General features: G+C 46.3%; 1 protein-coding gene across 2 annotated transcripts in view; it reads left to right on the forward strand.

Annotated features, from left to right (window-relative positions):
- Positions 1-3,674, forward strand: part of Epc1 (enhancer of polycomb homolog 1) — an 83,964-nt gene extending 80,290 nt beyond the window's left edge. For both annotated transcript variants that reach the window (XM_005085159.4, XM_005085158.4), the window contains exon 14: positions 2,326-3,674. In XM_005085159.4, the coding sequence (XP_005085216.1) occupies positions 2,326-2,398 (73 nt within the window). In that variant the 3' untranslated portion in view covers positions 2,399-3,674. The remainder of the gene's footprint in view (positions 1-2,325) is intronic.
- Positions 3,675-19,292: the final 15,618 nt, after the last annotated feature.

Raw genomic sequence — 19,292 nt, forward strand, 5'->3', positions numbered from 1 at the left:
AGTTGAGAATGAGCCAGTCCACTCACTGAGATAGTGATAGTTATGTGAGTTGGGCCTCTTTTTTCTTTTACAATTATTTTTATTTTGTTTGCATTGGTGTTTTGACTGCATGTATGTTTGTGTCAGGGAGTCAGATCTTGGAGTTATAGAAAGTTGCCATTGTGGGTGTTTGGAATTGAACCCCAATCCTCTGAAAGAGCAGTCAGTGCTCTTAACCCCCAGGGCCTCTCTCTCTCTTAATACAGCAATATCTTAGAATGTTCTCACTCTTCCCCAGCCTTTGGGTGGATGGTGTTCTCTTTAGGATGTTTGTGTTGCTGGTTTTGTCTGTAGCTTACTGTATGAACAGAATTGGTAAACCTTCCTTCGATAATCTGCAAGTTGCTCTTAATAGTGGAAATGCCATCCATGCCTGGTGACATTTAATCAAGGCATTGTTTCTCTGCTCATGTGCCTTCTTGAATTTCAAAAGACAGTTTGGCATTTTGTTAAGGCTGTATCACACTTTCAATATCAACTATAATTAAAACCCTACTGCTGCAAGGTACTAGGAGAAAAAGAAACAAAGACCTGCATTTCTCAGATTAGCAAGAAATAAACCTAAAATATGAAAGCTAATGTTACAAGATGGTGCAGGTGAAAGCCATTCTGGAAATATCTTAAAATACTGTGTGTTGTTCAATTCATTATATAGACGATCACTATCATTTCAAAACAGAGAAATCTTCTTACACCACATAATTCTTGAGTATGTTCTACAAAATATCAGATTACACCTGGAGTAATAATTGATTGGATGAAACAAAAGGGCATTTCCAAAACTTGGAGTGGGCAAACGGAAATATAAAGTTGGGGAAATACAAGTGTTTAGTGGCTAGCAGGTACCCGGTTTTCCTAGGTACTTAGGAAGCTTAGTAGAAAAGGAATGACAGGTGGAAGGCAGACCACTCAAGCAACTTGTGTTGGACCAACATTAAGATTTCTTTAGCCCAGAGTGGGGAGTGGCAGGGAAAGCCATTTTGTAGCAGTTTATTGGTAACCTTTATTTTAAACACCCACGGGTCCCTATCTGCTCAGTACCAGTATGTACTGTTGGTCTGGTCATGGCTGATGACTTGACTGTAGTCCCCCCTCTTCCCCCATGACCAATCATCATGAGTTTCATTGCTGTAGAATTGTACAAATATGGGAACATTTATGGTATATGGGACTTCTCAGATCCCTGTCTCTGTTTAAAAGCAGGAAAAAAAAATCTTAGAGGTCAATGGACTTTCCAGGGATCCCTGCAGATGACCCTAGTGTTCTGATTACTAGTCCTGTATCTGTCTCCCTTAGTGAGGCTCATTAGGACCCAGATTTAAAGTCCTGACATGTTAAATTACTAAGGAAGGCTTTGGGGTTGGGGAGATGGCTCTGTGGAAAAGGTGCTTGCCCTCAAGTCTGACAACCTGAGTTTGATCCACTGCATCCCCGTGGTGGAGAGAGAGAGCCAAACTCTGCAAGGTATCCTCTGACCTCTACTCCGGCACACATGTGCACACACAATTACATAAAGGTTTAAAAATGGTCCATGGCCTAGGGAGATGGTTCCGTTGGTAAGTTGCTTGCCAGTATAAGCATGAGCAACTGAGTTCAGAGTCCCAGAGCCCACATTTTTAAGAAGCTGCATATAGTGTTAAGTGGCTGTACCCCCCCACACTGTAGGGGGTGCAAAAGGGGTGGGATAGATCCTTAAAGCATCTTGCCAGCCTAGCCAACTCTATGATCTTCAGGTTTGTGAGAAACCCTGTGTTGGGAAATAAGGCGAAGAGTGATAGGGAAGGAACCCATCATGTACACGCCAAAATAAGAATGAAGACTTAGGGCCACCTAGGTAAAGGTACTTGCCACCAAACCTCACAAGCTGTTTGATCCCCAGAACCTACATGGTAGAAGAGGAACAGACTCTGCAAAAGTTCAAGTATGGTATACTCCGTGAGCACAGTTGTGTGCACATACACGCTCCATAAATGTAAGAGGAGAAGCTGAGTGTGGAGGGCAGCCGCAGCTGGAGCTTTCGGGCTTGAGTTGTTTGGATAGTTCACGTGCAGGCCCCAGGTCACTCGGGCTCTTCTGCAGCTCTCAGCAGCACAGTTGCCCGTGGAATTGACTGTTGATGCCTGATTTCTGCTTGCCTGTTTTTCATCATTATAAAAATTCATACTTCTCTTTGCTCCACTGTCACATAAATAAAGTTTCTTGCCACCGTTAAAGGTAACTAATGCTTTTTCTTCCTTTGCTCAGTTTATGCATGACAGTTAAGTAACTGAACTTTTATCCCAACAGGGAAAATCATGAGTCAGAAAAGCCAGCACTGAACAATATAGCAGACAACACAGTAGCGATGGAGGTGACGTAGCTTCCTGGGAGCAGGACTGCAGCCTGGGGACATGATCAGGTGCTATGCATCAGAGACGTTGGAACGCAGGGGAGGATGGAATGCACACATGCGTTTCCATGGCAGCTGTGGGAACTCGGCAGCACTGCGCATCTCTCGTGCTTCAACTTTTCTTACTGTTAATAGGAAAAAAAAATCAGCATCTGTAAATTAAGAATACAGCAATTATCTGTATAGTACTGCATATTTGTAAACCCTTGTACATATGTTACTTGAATACAGAAATGTTCATTTGTGATGCTTTGCACTTGGGGGCGGGGGTGGGGGGATAAACTGCAACAAGAGTGTGAGCTGTGAGCTGTGTAGCTGGTGTCATCACATCATGTGCATGGTGCGGAACCTGCTGTCTATTTATTGTGCCGTGTTTACAGGTTTGTACACTGTACCCTCATTGGTTCCTGTGCTGTAGTAAATGTGTTAGGTAGCTGTGGACTCCTTGGTATTTTGTAAATGGTATAACATAACTTGGTTCCCTCTGGGTCCTTGAGTTTTCTGTGTATCATGTGAAAAAAAAAAATGGTGACATACATACAGAATTTTACAAAAAAAAAAAAGGCATCAGTTTTTTTAAAATGGGGAATGTACTGTTCAATGGGGATCTTCCTGGTCTACTACCATTAGGACGCGCAACAAGCTAAAAATGAAGTCTCTTGAACCCTCCCGTCCCCACTGCCCTCCTGCAGCTTGGGCAGCCCCTGGTATTTAAAGCACTAATGTTATGTTGCTGCTCTGCAAACAGCCCAGTCGTCCCATTTCCTTCCATGCCAAAAAGTGTTAAATCAAGTACGCAAATGGAGTCCTTACAACTGGAGTTTATGTTGTCTTGCCCTTTTTTTAGCACAAAAAGATGTACTTTTTTATTGTGGAATCATTTAAAGACTTCATTCTTTACTTGTTCTTACAGAAAGGCTATAGGGGAGAAGAATGCAGTAATTGCTGTCCGTGTATCGTCATTCCAGTTTGTAAAACAGCCAGCCAGCTTTTTTCCTTTTAAGATTCTCCAGAAGGCTGCGAGGCCAGAGCCACAAATATCGGGTGCCTTCCTTTGGAAATATTTGACCTCTCTTCTGTGAAGAGAACGGTACTTACCAGACTACTAGTAGTGCTTTGTCAGTACCGAAGTCTGAATGCCCAGTCCAATGGCATATGCTATCCTTAAGGTTTTTAATCCCACCTGGAAACATTGTGATAGAATTCTCACAAAATAAACCCAGGGCATTACATGTTGACAAACTAACGTGCAGTGGTCTTTGGCTTTTATTTTCAACTCCAGAACTCTGTGTGACTTTGTTTTATTTCAGTAAAGAGGCTTGGTTAGAGAAGAGGGGAGGGGGGCCTCAAGTTCATGTTTTCAGCGGTTATTTTGACATGACTCTATGCCTACATCAGTGAAAGAAAGCCCTGCCCTTGATTTGTAATTCGTGGAGGTGAGAGAGTAAGTGAGATCTAGAATGTGTTATACCCAATGGGAAGCAACAAGGGAAAAGGCAGCGCCAGTGAGCAATCAGAAAGCCAAGGGTACTCACCGAGTCAGGCTGGGTCTCAGACCCAGCGGCTGAAGCAGTTGAGCAGAGGGGAGCAGAGGGCGGGAACAGCAGCAGCGTGTGACAAGAGAAGGGGGCTGCTGATGGAGCTATACGTGCAGTTAAGACTGCCTTTCCTCTGTACAGAAAAGAGGAGGCCTAGGCAATCTATGGGCCTCGGGTAGGAGATCAGTCTTTATCCCTGGCGTACAAATGGACTTTGGGTGCCCATCCCACAATGGGGGATGCTCTATCAGCCTGGACTCTTGGGGAAGGGCCTAGGCCCTGCCCTGGATGAAATGACAGACTCTGGAGATCCTCCATGTAGGGCCTCACCCTCCCTGTCGATCGGAGTGGGGATTGGGTGGGGGCCTGGGGGGGGAGGGCGAGGGAGGAGGGCAGGGAAAGGGAGCTGGGATTGACATGTGAGGCAAGCTTGTTTCTAACTTTAAAAAAAAAAGAGAAAAAACCTTGGAGCAGAAGGGTTCAGCTGCCTCGGTGTCCAAACTAGATTTCAGGGGGGGAGCTCCCAGTGATGATGACCAGAGTGGTCCAAGGGATAACATGAAGTGGTTGGCTCTGTTTCTGTTTTTAGAGGGACCTGTTAAAAATTGCTTATTGGCCAGGTGTAGTGGCACATGCTTTTAGAGGCAGAGGCAAGAGGCTCTATGAGTTGAGGCCAGCCTATCTACAGTGAGTTATAGGACAGTCGGAGATATATAGAGACCCTGTCTCAAAGTAGAAAATACTGAATGAATCTGTTCAGTAAGGCACTTGAAAAGAATGGCTTCAAAGGGGCAATAAGGACAGAACCATGGTTTCCAGAACTCATGAATGAGCCAGGTAGTGGCAGGTGCTTGTCATCTCAGGGCTGAAGGAGGATAGTGCAGCCCCAGGGCCCACTGTCTGCCTAGACCAGCCTACTCTGGAAACGAGGCAATGGGGACCCGACAAAACAAGGTGGGCCAACCTGAGGGAGCCTTCTGGCCTCTGCGTGGACATACAGACAAGTTCAAGATGTGTTACCTGAGCAGATGGTTCAAAGTGCTGTAAGAGGAAGTTGGTCCAAGTCAAGATGAGAGCACCATGTAGAAAACAGTGGGAGTTAGGAGGGGTTTGAGCTGGAGCTCAAACATTAATCTTTGTGGTTGAAGTTGGAGGCATAAGGTTACAAAAAGCAAGGAATATGGGAGTCTACTGCAGCCATGGTGGCAAGCCCAGTGTCTAGTCAATGCTACTGAAAACCTAATTTACAAACTGCTGGCATAACCGTGCAGCAGAATAACTGGGGGGGGGGGGGTCAGTCTCTCTGAAGCGCACAGGGCAGATAGAATGAGGCCAAGGCCTCCCTGATGTGTCTGCAAGCACATGCTAAGTGTCCTGGGGAACAAGGAAATGAGTCCTGGCTGGAGAGGTTGGAATGCAGCTGTGCTGCTGCTGGTTGACAGACAGGTAAGGTCACGGTCCACACAGCATCTGTTCTGTTGCATCACCACAGGTTCCGGGAGCATACAAGCCAGCATGCACAGTTTTAAAAGGAGATGCCTTCAAAGCATGTTTGGGAGGACCCTACACTATGTTTCCAGTACTTTTGCTACCAAGCTGTAATAACATGAAATAAAGGACTGGATGACAATGACAAAAGAGCAGCTTAAACAAGAAAGCCTTAGGGAAAGTAAGAAAAGGTCACAGTGACTGCAGTCCCAGGCTGGAACTCAACTCCTGCCAGACTCCAGAGGTGGCAGTGGTTGTTGACAGCCAATTCTGTGGTTAGACAGATGCAGTTTCCTTGGTAACCATCCTTACCATGGTTACCAAGGTAACCTTAGAAAACACTCACTACGCTTTGGTCCAATTGATGAACAAAAACCCCAGATACCTCACAGCTTCTGGCTTTTTTACCTAGGTAAAGAAATTGTGTTCTCTTTGAACTCCAAATTATAAAGGTTTAGGGTTTTGTTTGTGGGTTCTTTTGGGAAGGTGGGGGTTACTTCAAAAATAACAGCAACAGAGGAATAGACCAACAGCACATCAACCCAACAACTGCATTTTTATCTGTGCCAGGCGCCCCTGCAGGTGCTGTGGCAGGAATCAGAGCCCCTCTTTGAGCGACGACGACGAGGTGAGGGTAAGGCACCAGCCTATTGCCATTGCGATTCATCATACTGTCATCATAGTAATCATTATAGTATAGGATACTATAACACAATCACTTACTGAAATTACAGGCTACACACTGACTAAAACGGGGTAATTCCAGAATGTTCTGAAGAGGTACAGAAGCTAAGAAGTGGAGAATGGTCTGCATTCATAATTCTATAAAATAGCTGGGCGTTGGTGGCGCACGCCTTTAATCCCAGCACTCGGGAGGCAGAGGCAGGCGGATCTCTGTGAGTTCGAGGCCAGCCTGGTCTACAGAGCGAGTTCCAGGACAGCCTCCAAAGCCACAGAGAAACCCTGTCTTGAAAAACCAAAAAAAAAAAAAATTTATAAAATAACATGAAGAGCTGCTAGTGTCACAGAAGGCTTGCTTGGTTTTTTGTGTGTAGGCAGGTGGACATGGGGGGTATATATGAGTGTGGATACATGTGAGTATGTGTCATAGCATGTGCATAGAGGTTCGAGAACAACTTGAAGACAAGGTCTCTCACTGAACCAAAGACTCATGAATTTGCTAGGCTGGCAAACTTCAGGATCCCATCTCTGCCCCTCTGGCATTATAATTTTATGCCACCACATCCAACTTTTATGTGTGTGCTGAGGATTCAAACTCACAACCTCATGCTTGCATAGAAGGCACTTTCCTGACTGAACCATCTACCATGCTGACAGCTTTATTTTTGATCACATATATTCCTTTTCACCCATACTGACATTACTACAAATTTATAGCCTCCAGGATTCTCCAGCTAATGACAGATAACATAACACAAAACTTTTTTTCTTTTTTTTGTAACATGATTGCACCATGTGTATGAGCCTTGTGAGTAGCAACACTGCTGTTGGGGTGTCAAAGATTTGACATACCTGGCAAAATGTATTCTGTCTCAGTTCTGGAAGAAGCCCTAAGTGCAGAATACATTTATTTCACTGAGTTGAAGTCAAGGTAACGGCAGTCTCACACCCCTTTGAAGTAGTTATGGGCAGACTGCTTCATGTCTTGTTCAGCTGCTGGCGACTAGCTGGTATCCTCTATCTTCCCATTGCCTCCTCTGGTCTCAAGGCTCCCACTGCCTAGTCTCCCTTATAAATAACCCTCCCCTCTTCTCCACCGCAGCCTGTATAGTGCTGTTAACTGGGAACTTGGAAAATGTTCGAAGTGATCTTCATGCCATCTCAAAATTCTCAGAATCAAGGCCCCTTGGGCATGATTCTGCCTACATATTAGACTGTTCAGCCTTGTGGTCCTACTTGAATGACTCCTTAACCCAATTCCTGTGTCACACTCAGGGCTGTTCCTGAGTGTGCCCAGACCAAGCAGGACAGCTGTGATGATAGAAAACAGTCTTATGGACCTCCATACAGCCCAGAAATGTAGATGTTTGCATTTTGTTAGCCACCACAATAGAATAGCAACCATTCCATTGTCTAAGAGAACTGGAGGCAGAATTTCAAAAAAGATATTTGATTGCACATGTTTATAGCAACATTATTCATAAGAGCCAAGAGGTGTGAGCAGGCAGGTGTCTTCCACCAGCAAAGGTGGCATTTCCATACACACCGGGGATATTACTCAGACATTAGACCCAAGGCAGCCCTGTGACTGAGTGAAACCGAGCAGCTGCATACACATTCCACAGCAGGACAGAAGGTAAGGTGGATGTCACCACAGGATGGTGGAGAGAGAAACAAGAGCCACTGATAGACAGAGGCTTCAACTTTGTGAGTGGTCCTACAAAATGTGGTCCTACAAAAATGTGCAATAAACTAAAGTAAGCAGATAAAAATCATTAAGACACACTTCATCGTGTGTATTTTATCACAGTTAAAATTTTTAAAAGCAGTGACCCCCAAGCAAACTCATCACTTTCTAGTCATCTCATTGGATTTATTATGAGCAGTGCTCTTGAGGTCACGCCCACGTTCAGATCCTATTAGGTACACACAGGCCTCTGAAAGCCATTCCCAGCTCAGCGTTCAGTGGAATCCCACTGATGCTTGGCTCAGCCATGGTGGGGTGATGTACCCCAAAGAATCAGAAACAGGAAAGACAGGTTGTTGTGTGAAGAATTGGTCACTAAACATTTATCAACACATCACACAGACCAAAGTCGGGCCCTCTCTGCCACTGTTGTAAGCACAGGTATAGAAGGCCTCTTCCCTCACAGGCACCTTTGATGCCCTGGGGGGCTGGGGAGGGGATATAGGTAAGGTTATTTCTGTCCCTGGCTTCTTTTGAAGGAAGACTCTTGGGAAGGAAAGTACACAGGGTCACAAAGACCTGCAGGGAGTGTGTGCTGGCCTGCAGTTCTGTGTTCAGACAGCCGCTGAGCTGTGGCGCTGTTCACGGCTGTCCTTTTCACCTGCGCAGGACTGGAGAGATGGCTCAGCGGCTTAGGCTACAAGGACGCACTGTTCCTGCAGAGGACCTGAGTTCTGTTCCAGTACCCACGCTGGGCAGTTCACAATCAACTGTTGTAAGTACAGCTTCAGGGATCTGATGTCCCTGCCTCCCAGGAGCATGCACTCGTGCACATACTCAAACACACACACACACACTTAAAATAAGCAAAAACAAATGTTTAAAACTAAAATAGGAGGCCTAGAGAGATGACTTAGCGATTAAGAGCACGTGTTTATCTTGCAGAAAACTCAGGTCCTGTTGCCAGCATTCACATAGTGGCTTATAACCATCCCTGACTCCAGGGATCCAACAGGCATTTCCGTGGTGCACATACAAGCATGCAGGTAAAACATTCACACACACAGAGTAAAATAAATAAATCTAAAAACTTAAATAAAATAAGATAAAGTTCTTAAAACTGATGCTTTCTCCAGGTGGTGATGGTGCACGCCTTTAGTCTCAGCTCTAGGGAGGTAGAGGCAGGCGGATCTCAGTGAATTCCAGTCCAGCCTGGTCTACAAAGCTACACACACAAAAAAAATAAATAAATAAATCCTGTCTCGAAAAACAAAAAACAAACAAACAAAAACAAAAAAAAAAAAAAACGGATGCTTTCAATCTGGGCCCTTCTGGGAGCCCTCAGGCAGATGTCTGGTCTTGTTCTTACAAACCCCACATCAGAGGCAAACATGCCTCTTATAACCCAAAGCTACAATTTCGGGAATCCATTCCAATCAGAGGCAACAAGATCCAGATCATTGGAGACACTGGGGGGAGGCTGGTTGATAAGACACTCTTCGCTTCTGCTCTAAGCCAGCAGCCAAATGCAGTCCCATTCAGTCTCTCTAGCGAGCTGTCAGTGGTAGGTAGCCACGGGTGCCCCCTCGTGGCAATCTTGGGGATAGAGCGAAACCACGGGGCTGCGGAAAAAGTGGAAAATGAAGCACCAGCAGACCCTGTATGTCATGAAGTGGGCGGGGCCTGCGTGGCATAGACGCAGACCATCTCTAGGATCCTTACCTTGTGAACGGATGCTGTAAAACGCTTGTTTAAGCACCAGAAGCTGAGCAAAGCCGCACACACCTGGAATCCCAGCACTTGGGAGTGAGTCTTAATGCAGGAGAGTCAAGAACAGGGCGCCAGGGCATTTGTGGTCAGCCTTGTAAAAAGAAAAAGGGCAGAAATCAAAGCAATCTGTCACTGCACACGGAAACGTCACCCAATGGGTGATTCCTGGCTTTATACAGATGTGCCCTGAAGCGATTTATTAAATTACCTGGCAGGAGTCAAATGCATGTTCACTATCATCCATCGCCGCCACACCTTACAGAATGAACTCAGAGAGAGGACATGATCAAGGAGCCCCATGGGTGCATATGAGCACCGGGACTGTGAGAGCCCACGTAAACTCAAAGAAGTATACGAAATTCCAGGAATTGTCCTGGGTACAGCCGCCTCTACTGATGGTAAAATCTGCCCATGTCACAGGAGACAAGGACACAGGACGACAAAATACAGTGTAGCAACTGGATAGATCAGAGTCCAGAAAAAGCACATTAACTGCAAAATCGATATTTCATAACAGAAGATTAAAGCTGTAGTTCCAATACCAACTTCCTTTAGCTGGGTGACCTTGGCCGTGCTTAGCCTGCTTCAGTTCAGCTGTTTGAGGGAATGCTGCATTAGCGAGTCTGGAGTAGAATTCCAGTCACACCGTCTGGCAGAAGTGTAGATGTGATGTGAGCTCGGCAGACAACCAAGCGTGGGTTATTGTGTCTGAGGACAACGAATTGGAGTCATGGTTAGGAATAGAACAGAGGCAGGGAATTAAGGAGAAAGTACTCCTGATGGGGGAGGTGGGTCAGAGAGTCAGGAAAGACCTGTGGGGTCCCAGCCTCCCAGACAGCCTATCACAGGACTTTTGCATGGCCACCCAAGCTTATATGTTACAGTAAACCCAGGTGAGGAAGGATGTTTCTGCTTGAAACCACAATATCACAACATCACCCACTTCACACCTCTCTGGTCCTGCAGACTGAGTGGGCAGGACAGATTGCACCGCTATTCCCCGAATCTGGTTAACTTCAGCTCATCTTTGCCACATAGTTGGGCACCTGGGGCAGGGAGGTGAGGGGTCCATTGTGTAACTTTATCTTACTGGAGTCTGTCTTCAGCTCCCAGGAAGTGAGCATGCATCTTGAGGCACCTTTTCCTAGAACTGCAATCCCACAAAGGACTTCCCTTCCCAAGCCCCTGCCTCCTCCCCTGAGATCACACACTGGCTGTTATTCGAAGGTGACAGATAATTCACGCTATTGAATAAAGTGAGAGGGGTTTTCACAGTCACGTCTAGACCTCACTACACTGCAATCCCCCTACCTCAAGAAAAGCCCAGGGCAGGTCTGAGCTGCACATCAGCCTGGAGTTGATTCTTTGAAAATGTATAGGCACAGACTGTCTTCCCCTGGGTTCCTTTCTTGTTCCAAAACCCACTATATTAGTGTTTGGGGAGAGAAGAGGAATTGAGATTGAGAGATGAAGAGAAAATGGTAGACATAGCCTTGAAGAGCCCATCTGCCTGGGTAGAGGGAGCCACAGGGCTTCCATCTCCACTAGCACAGGACTTGGCTGCTCTTAGCCCTCCAACCCCCCAGTGTGTGGTACTGGGAAAGCTCGCATCTTAGAATCACGCTGGGAAACCAAGCTTGGTAGCACATGTCTTGAACCCCAGATACTTGGGAGACTGGGATAGTAGTGTCCTAAGATCACAGTCTCCCTGGATATGAAGTGAGTTCAGAGCCACTGTGACAGTTTACTGTCCCAAAGAGTCTGGTGTGAGGTGTGGGGAAAGAACTCAGCAGACTCAAACCCTCAGCACTACAAAACAAAACAAACAAGCCACAGGGGACAACCTTCACAGATGATGGATGGGTTCTAGAAATAAGCAGTTTTAATAAGTAGACTAAAATGTCATCTGGAAGAGTCCTGGAGCTCTTCCCAAAGTTTCAGAGGCTTTGGTTCACAATGGCTGGACCCATTTGAGTCTAAGATAAAGCAGGACATTGCGGGAGGGGGGCCAGAGACTGCTCGCCTCCTGATGGCCGAGAAGCAGAGAACAGGACAGGACAGGAACGATAACAAAATCTACCTCCCAGCTGGGTGTGGTGGCGCACGCCTTTAATCCCAGCATTTTGGAGGCAAGGGCAGGTGGATCTCTGAGTTCAAGACCAGCCTGGTCTACAGAGTGAGTTCCAGGACAGCCAGGGCTACACAGAAACACCCTACCTTGAAAAACAAAACAAAGCAGGATCCAGTGACCTCTCAGCACAACCAGCTGGGGACCAAGCCATCTGCACATGAGCCTTAAGCCCTAACATTAGGAGTATGTGAAAATTCCCGTTCTGGATACTAGTCTAGGCTGTGGGTGAAGGTAAAGGTTGTAGTTGTTGATGATTTTGTTTTGCTTTTGGAAACAAAGTTTCATGTAGTCTAGGCAAGCCTCAAACTGACTACATAGTGGAGGCTATCCTTGAACTGCCTGATTCCCCTGCCTCCATTCGCCTAGTGCTGGGATTACAGGTGAGGGCCAGCCAAGAATGAGCACCTCTAAGGCTCCATTCCTCTGAAGTCACTTCAGTCACCACCTGAGCTGTCAGAATGAATCCAGCAAAGATGGAACATAATTCTGTTTTCCTTTCCCAATTCATAAAAACAAGAGTAAAATCTCATGTGATTGCTTGAGCCTGGGGAAACTAGGAAAGGACAGCTAAGATTTTTGTCTATTTTTGAAAACCGTATAAAATTCAATAGAATGTCTGCTGGGACCAGATGTTCTCCCATCTCTTGAGACAAAACTGCAAATTCAGGCTCCAGCTGTGAGCCTTTTTTTTTTTCTTCTCATTTTTTTTCTGTCTTGGGAGTTTAAACTCATAGACAGCATGGCTGAGGATCTCACTTAATATGAACTAAAATGTCCTCCCACTTGTTATCTGATAAAGTGTGTACTGAAAGCAAGGCTCTGGCCCAAGGGGCAGTGCCCACCATGCCCGAGGCCGGGAGATGGACAAAGTGGTACTCTGGCCTAGATGGCCAAACAGGACCAGAGTTTCAGAAAGACATTGCTTTGCGTGTTCTTCTTTTTGGTTTTATTTTAAAGTTGTGCTAAGGTATTCACGGCATGTTCACCTTTGTGAGGTGGGACCTGGCTAGTGGAAGTATGTCACCTTCTGTCTTCAGTCTCCTGGGCTGAGCCAGATGAGCGGGTTGGTTCTGCCTCACATTCTTGCAACAGCGGACTAACAGACCCACTCCACCACGCCCCCCTCACCATGACAGACTGAAGCTGTAAGCCAAAACACGCCTCTCTCTCCTCCTTTAGGCTGTTTCTGCTAGCATTTTGTCACAGTGTTGAGAAAAATAATCAGTGCTCCCCATAACCATCCCTAGTCCTGTCCTCTTTAACACTGTCCTCACCCACAGGGAATATGGAGTCTTCCCAACAGGAAGTTAAGTCTCCGTCTCCTAACAAAATGATCGTGGCTGTACCACAGCTACCTCCTTCCCTGACACCTCCCTTAAGATCAGTCATGCAGCCGGGGGTGGGGGTGGAGGCCCACACTTTAGTTCCAGCACTCAGGAGGCAGAGGCAGGAGGATCATTGAATTCGAGGCCAGTCTGGTCTACAGAGCGAGTTCTAGGACTGGGGCGCATACACAGAGAAAACTGTTCTCTGGGAGCCTCCAGCTCACTCCTGCTTGATCGTGAAAGCCCCATTCCTCCCTGTCTCTCTCCAAACCACGCCCTTTCTGAACAAAGGGAAGGCACCAGAAAGCCCAGTTCTGCACTCTTGGTGACTATGGTAGATCCTCCCCCGAAACTGCCAACAGCCCAAGTCCCCACCCAAAGCATTCAAGCTTTTGACCATCCTTGGGCACAGACATGGGTCAGTTTGGGCCAGCTTGTGGCAGACACATCACCCCTCACCTACAGGCTATACAGTTCAGGCATGTGACTTCTCCTGCCTTGAACTCTGGGACTGGAGAGCTCATCAGGAAGCTGCTTTGCTCAAATAAACCTGTTATTTTACTGTTCAGTTTGGCTTGATCTGGCTTACTGTGTTGGCTGAGAAACCTATTATTGCCACACAGAAAATCTATTAAAAACTGTTTCAAAAAAACAAAACAAAAAAGGGGTGGTCACAAAGTTTAACCCTTCCATAACTGAACCTGCCCCGCAATTCTTTACCAGCATGAGAGTGTGGCACAGGGCAAGCAGAACACCTGTGAAATGACATGAGAGGTCAGTGGTCACACATTTGGGGTAAGAACCACAAGGATTTGTTCTGTCCAAGTTTCATCCCAAGGTGTAGCCTGTGCGAATGGTTCTGAACAGGGAAACCCTCAAAGGATGCCTGTGTATTTAGTAAAATGGTTGCTAATGAACAAATCTGTTGGACAGGACTGTTAGTTCTCTGGGTACTGAGGCCAGTTGGCTTCCCAGGTGCTCACCCAAATCAGGAGAAAGGCCTTCTGCCTTCATTCTCCCACAGCTACAGGACTTTGTAAATTACCATCCCGGCATATACATGTGATCACTAACAGCTTGACTCCATTCCCACAAAGCAGCATTCCCCAGCTGAGTGTGTTGTGCCCAAATTCTAAACCCCCAAATTACCAAGAGATCCATTCTGATGCAAAAGCAAAGAGTCTTTTATTGTTGTTTATGAGCCAACTACATAACTGCGTTAACTCAGGCCCTTCATTCATCATGGCGGATGGGGGAGAAAGACCCCAAGAAACACCAGGCAGGGAACTTACTGGGCAGCTTAAGGGAAGTGTCTAGGGGTATGCTACAGCCTGAGGATTGGTGTGCTTCCGTCTTGGATGACCTGTCCTGTGTTGATTGGTTAACTGGTTGCTATGGTCTATACGCCCTCCCAGGACAGTTACTAAGCTCTGCATGTCACTGATGTGCCACTTTTATGTAAAGCACACCCAGAGCCGTAAAGCACATCCAGAGTCCTGCCAGCTAACTTCTGATTGGTTCCTTGCCACAAGGATGGTATCTGACCTCCTAGTGACTAGGGCAGACCTAGCAAGGTCAGACATGTGCTGAGTCAGAGGCCTACATGTCTTTTCTGCAGCCTATCATGGCTGCTAAAGCAGGGGGCTGGGTGAGAGGCTGGTCCCTTCAAGCAAAGTGAACACCATCCATAACACAGACAAAGGACACCCCCCTTCTTATCTGGAGTGTGCTTGATTCCTTTGGTTAGAGGAACAAACTGATTCTGAAGTCTCAGCCAAAAACCTTACTGGGAAATTCTAAAGTTAAAAAAAAAAAAAAAGCCCAGTGCTTTAACCCTAATACTCAGTGAGGCAGAGGCATGCGGGTCTCTGTGAGTTTGAGGCCAGTCTGGTCTACAGAGTGAGTTCCAGGACAGCCAGGGAAACCCTGTCTAGAAAACACAGAGAAACACTGTCTGGAAAAACTAAAACAAAACAAAACACACAGACACAAAAACAATTAAAATTAATAATTTAAAAAATAAGTGTGTGTGTGTGGGGGTAGGGCACTCCTTAAATCTTAGCACTCAAGAGAGGCAAAGGCAGGATGATCTTCATGAGTTTGAGGCCAGCCACATTTACATAGTGAGTTCAAGGCTCATCAGAGCTACATAGAAAGACACTATAAAAAAAAAAAAACTCCATGTTTTTCAAACCTGTTGGCAGATTCTTTCTTCATCACTTAGCTATCATTAAATAATTTGATTTGATAGGAGCACAAACTCAATTCAGACATCTCTTTTAACTAGAATTTATTGAACAAAAGTCTCTCCAGTCATTTTGGTTGTAAATGTCAAGAAAAAATTATACATAATTACCACTGAAACATGAGTCAGAACTTTTGATACACGTTTACAAGAGCAGCCCACACATCCTTGCAGCCTTTCTTGCCTCTGAGAGATTGAAACTTTAATTCCTCACTCTTCTTCCTATTGGAGAACTGACAAAATACTGGGCCACTTATATTGAATAATTTATTTTATTTCTGTTTTTAGCAGGTGCCATTAGTATCTCACACGCAGCAGTGAGTACATTTTTACTTTAAAATACTGGATTTTTATGTTAAAAAATTTTCATACATGGGGGTGTTTTACCTGCATGTACTGTGTCCCACATATGTGCAGTACCCTCAGAGGCCAGAAGAGGGCATCAGATCCTCTAAAAGTGGAGCACACACACACACACACACACACACACACACGCAGAAAGAGAGAGAGAGATGAGGAAGTAGATAACAGTAGAGATGAAATGTTTGGGTTATATTCTGTGGTTTGCTGGGAATCATCCAAAACTTTGATCTGGGGAGTAAATCACATTAAACAGTCAAGTAGACAGAAGCCATGTAGGGAGAGCATTGTCGTGACCAAGTCCAGAGTTGGGGAGAGCAGTAGGCAGCTGTGACAGTCCATCCTGTGGCAGCTGGGGCAGAGCTGATAGGTTAGACAGAGAAAGTAATGGCTGTGTGACAGACTGCAGGGCACAGTAGAGCATGCAGGGACATGGAGGCAGAAGGCCCTTGCCATCCCTACCCCCAGATTTCTAGAGGCTCCTGCAGGGCTCCACTTTCTTTTACTTCATCCAGAACAGCATTCCTTGCAGCCACACTCTTAACACTGCCACGCAAATTGACAGGAACCATTTGGTTTCCAAATCAAGCAACTGTTGATTGCCTTGTCTTTGGAAATCAGCATTCCATTCACAGCACTGCCAATGGTGTGACTGGAGCAGATGCGGAGCGAGCGCTGGGAGCAGCAAGGAGTCTCTGGTTACAGGTTAGAACGTCCCATTCTGATGTTCTGCCACAGTACGCCAGGCGTCTATCTTCACCAACCGACACTGTTTGAACCACTTGCCCCACATCCTCCGCCTACAGCCAATGGGACAAGAAATTATGGCAACTGGAGTAAGGCCTCATTCCCAATACACTCTGGTGGATGAGACAGTGGCTCTGCTCACGGAGTATAAAAATGGGCTTTAATCTTGGGACAAGTGGCAGACATATTCCCCAATCTTCTCTTCTCGCACAACAGAATTCACGGATAAAAATCAACTTTTCCTAAATGTGCAATGTAAAGTCAAACTTGCTGACTATAAGAGGTAGCAATTGGACAGGTCTCAATGCCCCCAACACTTCACTCCACCCCCACCCCTAACCTCACCCCAAGATGGAGGTCTGGGCTCAGCTCAGGCAGGACTCTGACCTGTAAACACTCAGCATTCCTCAGAAACCTTGTAAAGTGGGTTTCCGTTTGCCAGGAAAAGTCATTACTCTCTTATCAGCTCCTGCAGCCCCAACCTCCAGAGGGGCATCTAGTCTTCTATTGACAAGGTCAGACCCCACCCTAGTTCCCGGCTGTTCCAGTTAACCTGCCTTGCTCCCACCCAGCACAACCCCTTAAAGGACTCCCCACCATTTTTCTCTTCTCTCCTCTCCTCTCCTCCCCTCCCCTCTCTTTGCTGTTTTCAAGACAGGGTCTTTCTGTGTAGCCCTGGCTGTCCTGGAAGCAGCTCTGTGCAGCAGCTGGCCTCCCAGAGATCCTCCTGCCTCTGCCTCCTGAGTGCTAGAATCAAAGGTGTGCGCCACCACCACCCAGCGTCTCTCACCTTTTTGCTATCTTCTGTGATCCCACAGCCCTGGCAATTGCCAATCTGCTCCTCTCTCTGCCTTTTCTCTGTCCCCAAGAGGTAGGCCAGGCAGACTCCCCCAGATGCCTCTGACTATTTTCTCTCTCTTTTCTATAATAAAAACCTTCCCCCACAATGCATCAGTTTTGTCAGTGGTTTCTTTACTGCACCACACCCCTCACTCGCAAAGTCCCCAGTAAAGGACCACACTGTTACTGAAAAGCTTCTACACCCGGATAAGCAACTGCCGATGCAGCAATCCAAATCAGACCAAATCAAACTGAATTAGAAAAAACCCAGGTCTAATGGATACCGCTCTTCCAGATGGCCTTCCAGCCCCCCAGAGACAAGATAGGAAAGGAAGATGGGAAACCACAAGTCTAGTTTCTGGAGGGGCAGTTTAAATACCCTGTGGGAGTGGTCTTGAGCGTCTCTGGGGGAGTGGTCATCATTTGGCGGGATTTCTGAGATGCAGTAGGGTTTGGAGGGAGATAGGGGAGGGAGACTCTGGGTATAAATGAATGCCCGTGACTGGGATGAAGCTTCTACTGTAACAGTTACCAGTTCCAGTCATCTGGTTGACTAAGGTCAAGTGGAACCAGCAGGGATTTGCGTTCCAGGACTCTCACGGAAGATTCTACACTCTTGTGTCCAAAGGGCAAAGAATTAGACCAGTGACAGGAGATCAGAAATAGTTTATTAGGAAGGGAAAGCTGTAGGATATTTACATAGTACACACCTGTGTAAACTGTCAGCATGACTGCTCCAAGTCATGGCTAAGGGGAAGATTTTTATTTTAGATGTGAGGGAGAGGCCTCTGGAAGAGTCTAGAACAGGGAGAGAACGTAATAGTCGGAACATGGCCAGGAAACTGAACTTGGCCATGAGAAGGGCAGGGATGGTAGGATAGAAAGAAAGAGATGGGGACCATGACAGAAGGGACCAAGAAAGCCTGAAGTCACGGGGTGGCAAGGGAACGAGGGGCTGGGAGGAAGGAAAGCCCGTGAGCTGGAGAAGCTTAGGGTAGGGTCAGGGTCAGAAGAACTGAGAGGTCGCAGATACTTGTGCTGTGAGGGAATCTGGAGGCCAACAGATATCTGTTTGTCCCGAGTTTCTTTTGGATCAGATACTGCTCACTTTCATATGCCAAGGGTGTTTCTTGAGCATGCTCTATTGCGTGAAGCCCAGGTGGGAGGAGTTTGTGTCTTTCTCAGACAACGGACATCTTTCATATGTTAATCTTGAGGCTTCTATCTCCTGCTCATGATCCCGTATTAAAATAACTAACATTTTCCCTGATTTCCAGAAAGCAGTATACTGATCATCTGTCCCATTCATCGTAAGCGTGAGTTGTTCCCCAAGGATACACAATTGGTCCATCCTCTATAGCCCTTCTCCATTTCTTTGCTCTCATGGGTAATTCTAAATAATGTCGTTTATTGAATATTTACTATATGTGGTGGTTTGAATAAGAATTATCCCAAAAGGCTCATTTGATGTGTAGTCACCAGGGAGTGGCACTGTTTGAAAAGGACTAGAAGGTGTGGCCTTGTTGGAGGAGGTGTGTCACTGGGAGAATCTCTCCCGCTCTTCCTGCAGACAAGGATGTAGCCTCAGATGCAATACTGAAAGAGAATTTTTTAAAAAGTTACCGAGATTTTTAAATAGGATGTGACATCTGTTTATTGTGTGTGTGTGTGTCTGTGTGTGTGTGTGTGTGTGTGTGTGTGTGTGTGTGTGTGATATAAGGGGTTGAACCTAGTGCCCTGTAGTTGCTAGGAAACTGCTCTTCCTCCAACCCATATCTTCAGCCCTGCATAACTTCGTTATGTTTCCAATTAACAAGTCCTTCTTAGGGGAAGAAAAACAGAGTGTGGTTTTATCAGACACAAAAGGAGGAGCTACAGCAGGTGGGTTCCTGGAAGGAGCTGACACAGTCACCCTTCAGGGATGAGTTATACTAGGAGAGAGCCTTGAGAATATGGAGCCCAAGACTGGGCCTTGAGGAAGAAGAGCAATTGAAAGACACAATACATTGTATCAGAGACAGCGTGATGGGGCCTTAAAGGGAAGGTGAGGCT

Source organism: Mesocricetus auratus, unplaced genomic scaffold (genome assembly GCF_017639785.1).
Source record: "Mesocricetus auratus isolate SY011 unplaced genomic scaffold, BCM_Maur_2.0 Super-Scaffold_100013, whole genome shotgun sequence".
Classification (NCBI taxonomy): domain Eukaryota; kingdom Metazoa; phylum Chordata; class Mammalia; order Rodentia; family Cricetidae; genus Mesocricetus; species Mesocricetus auratus.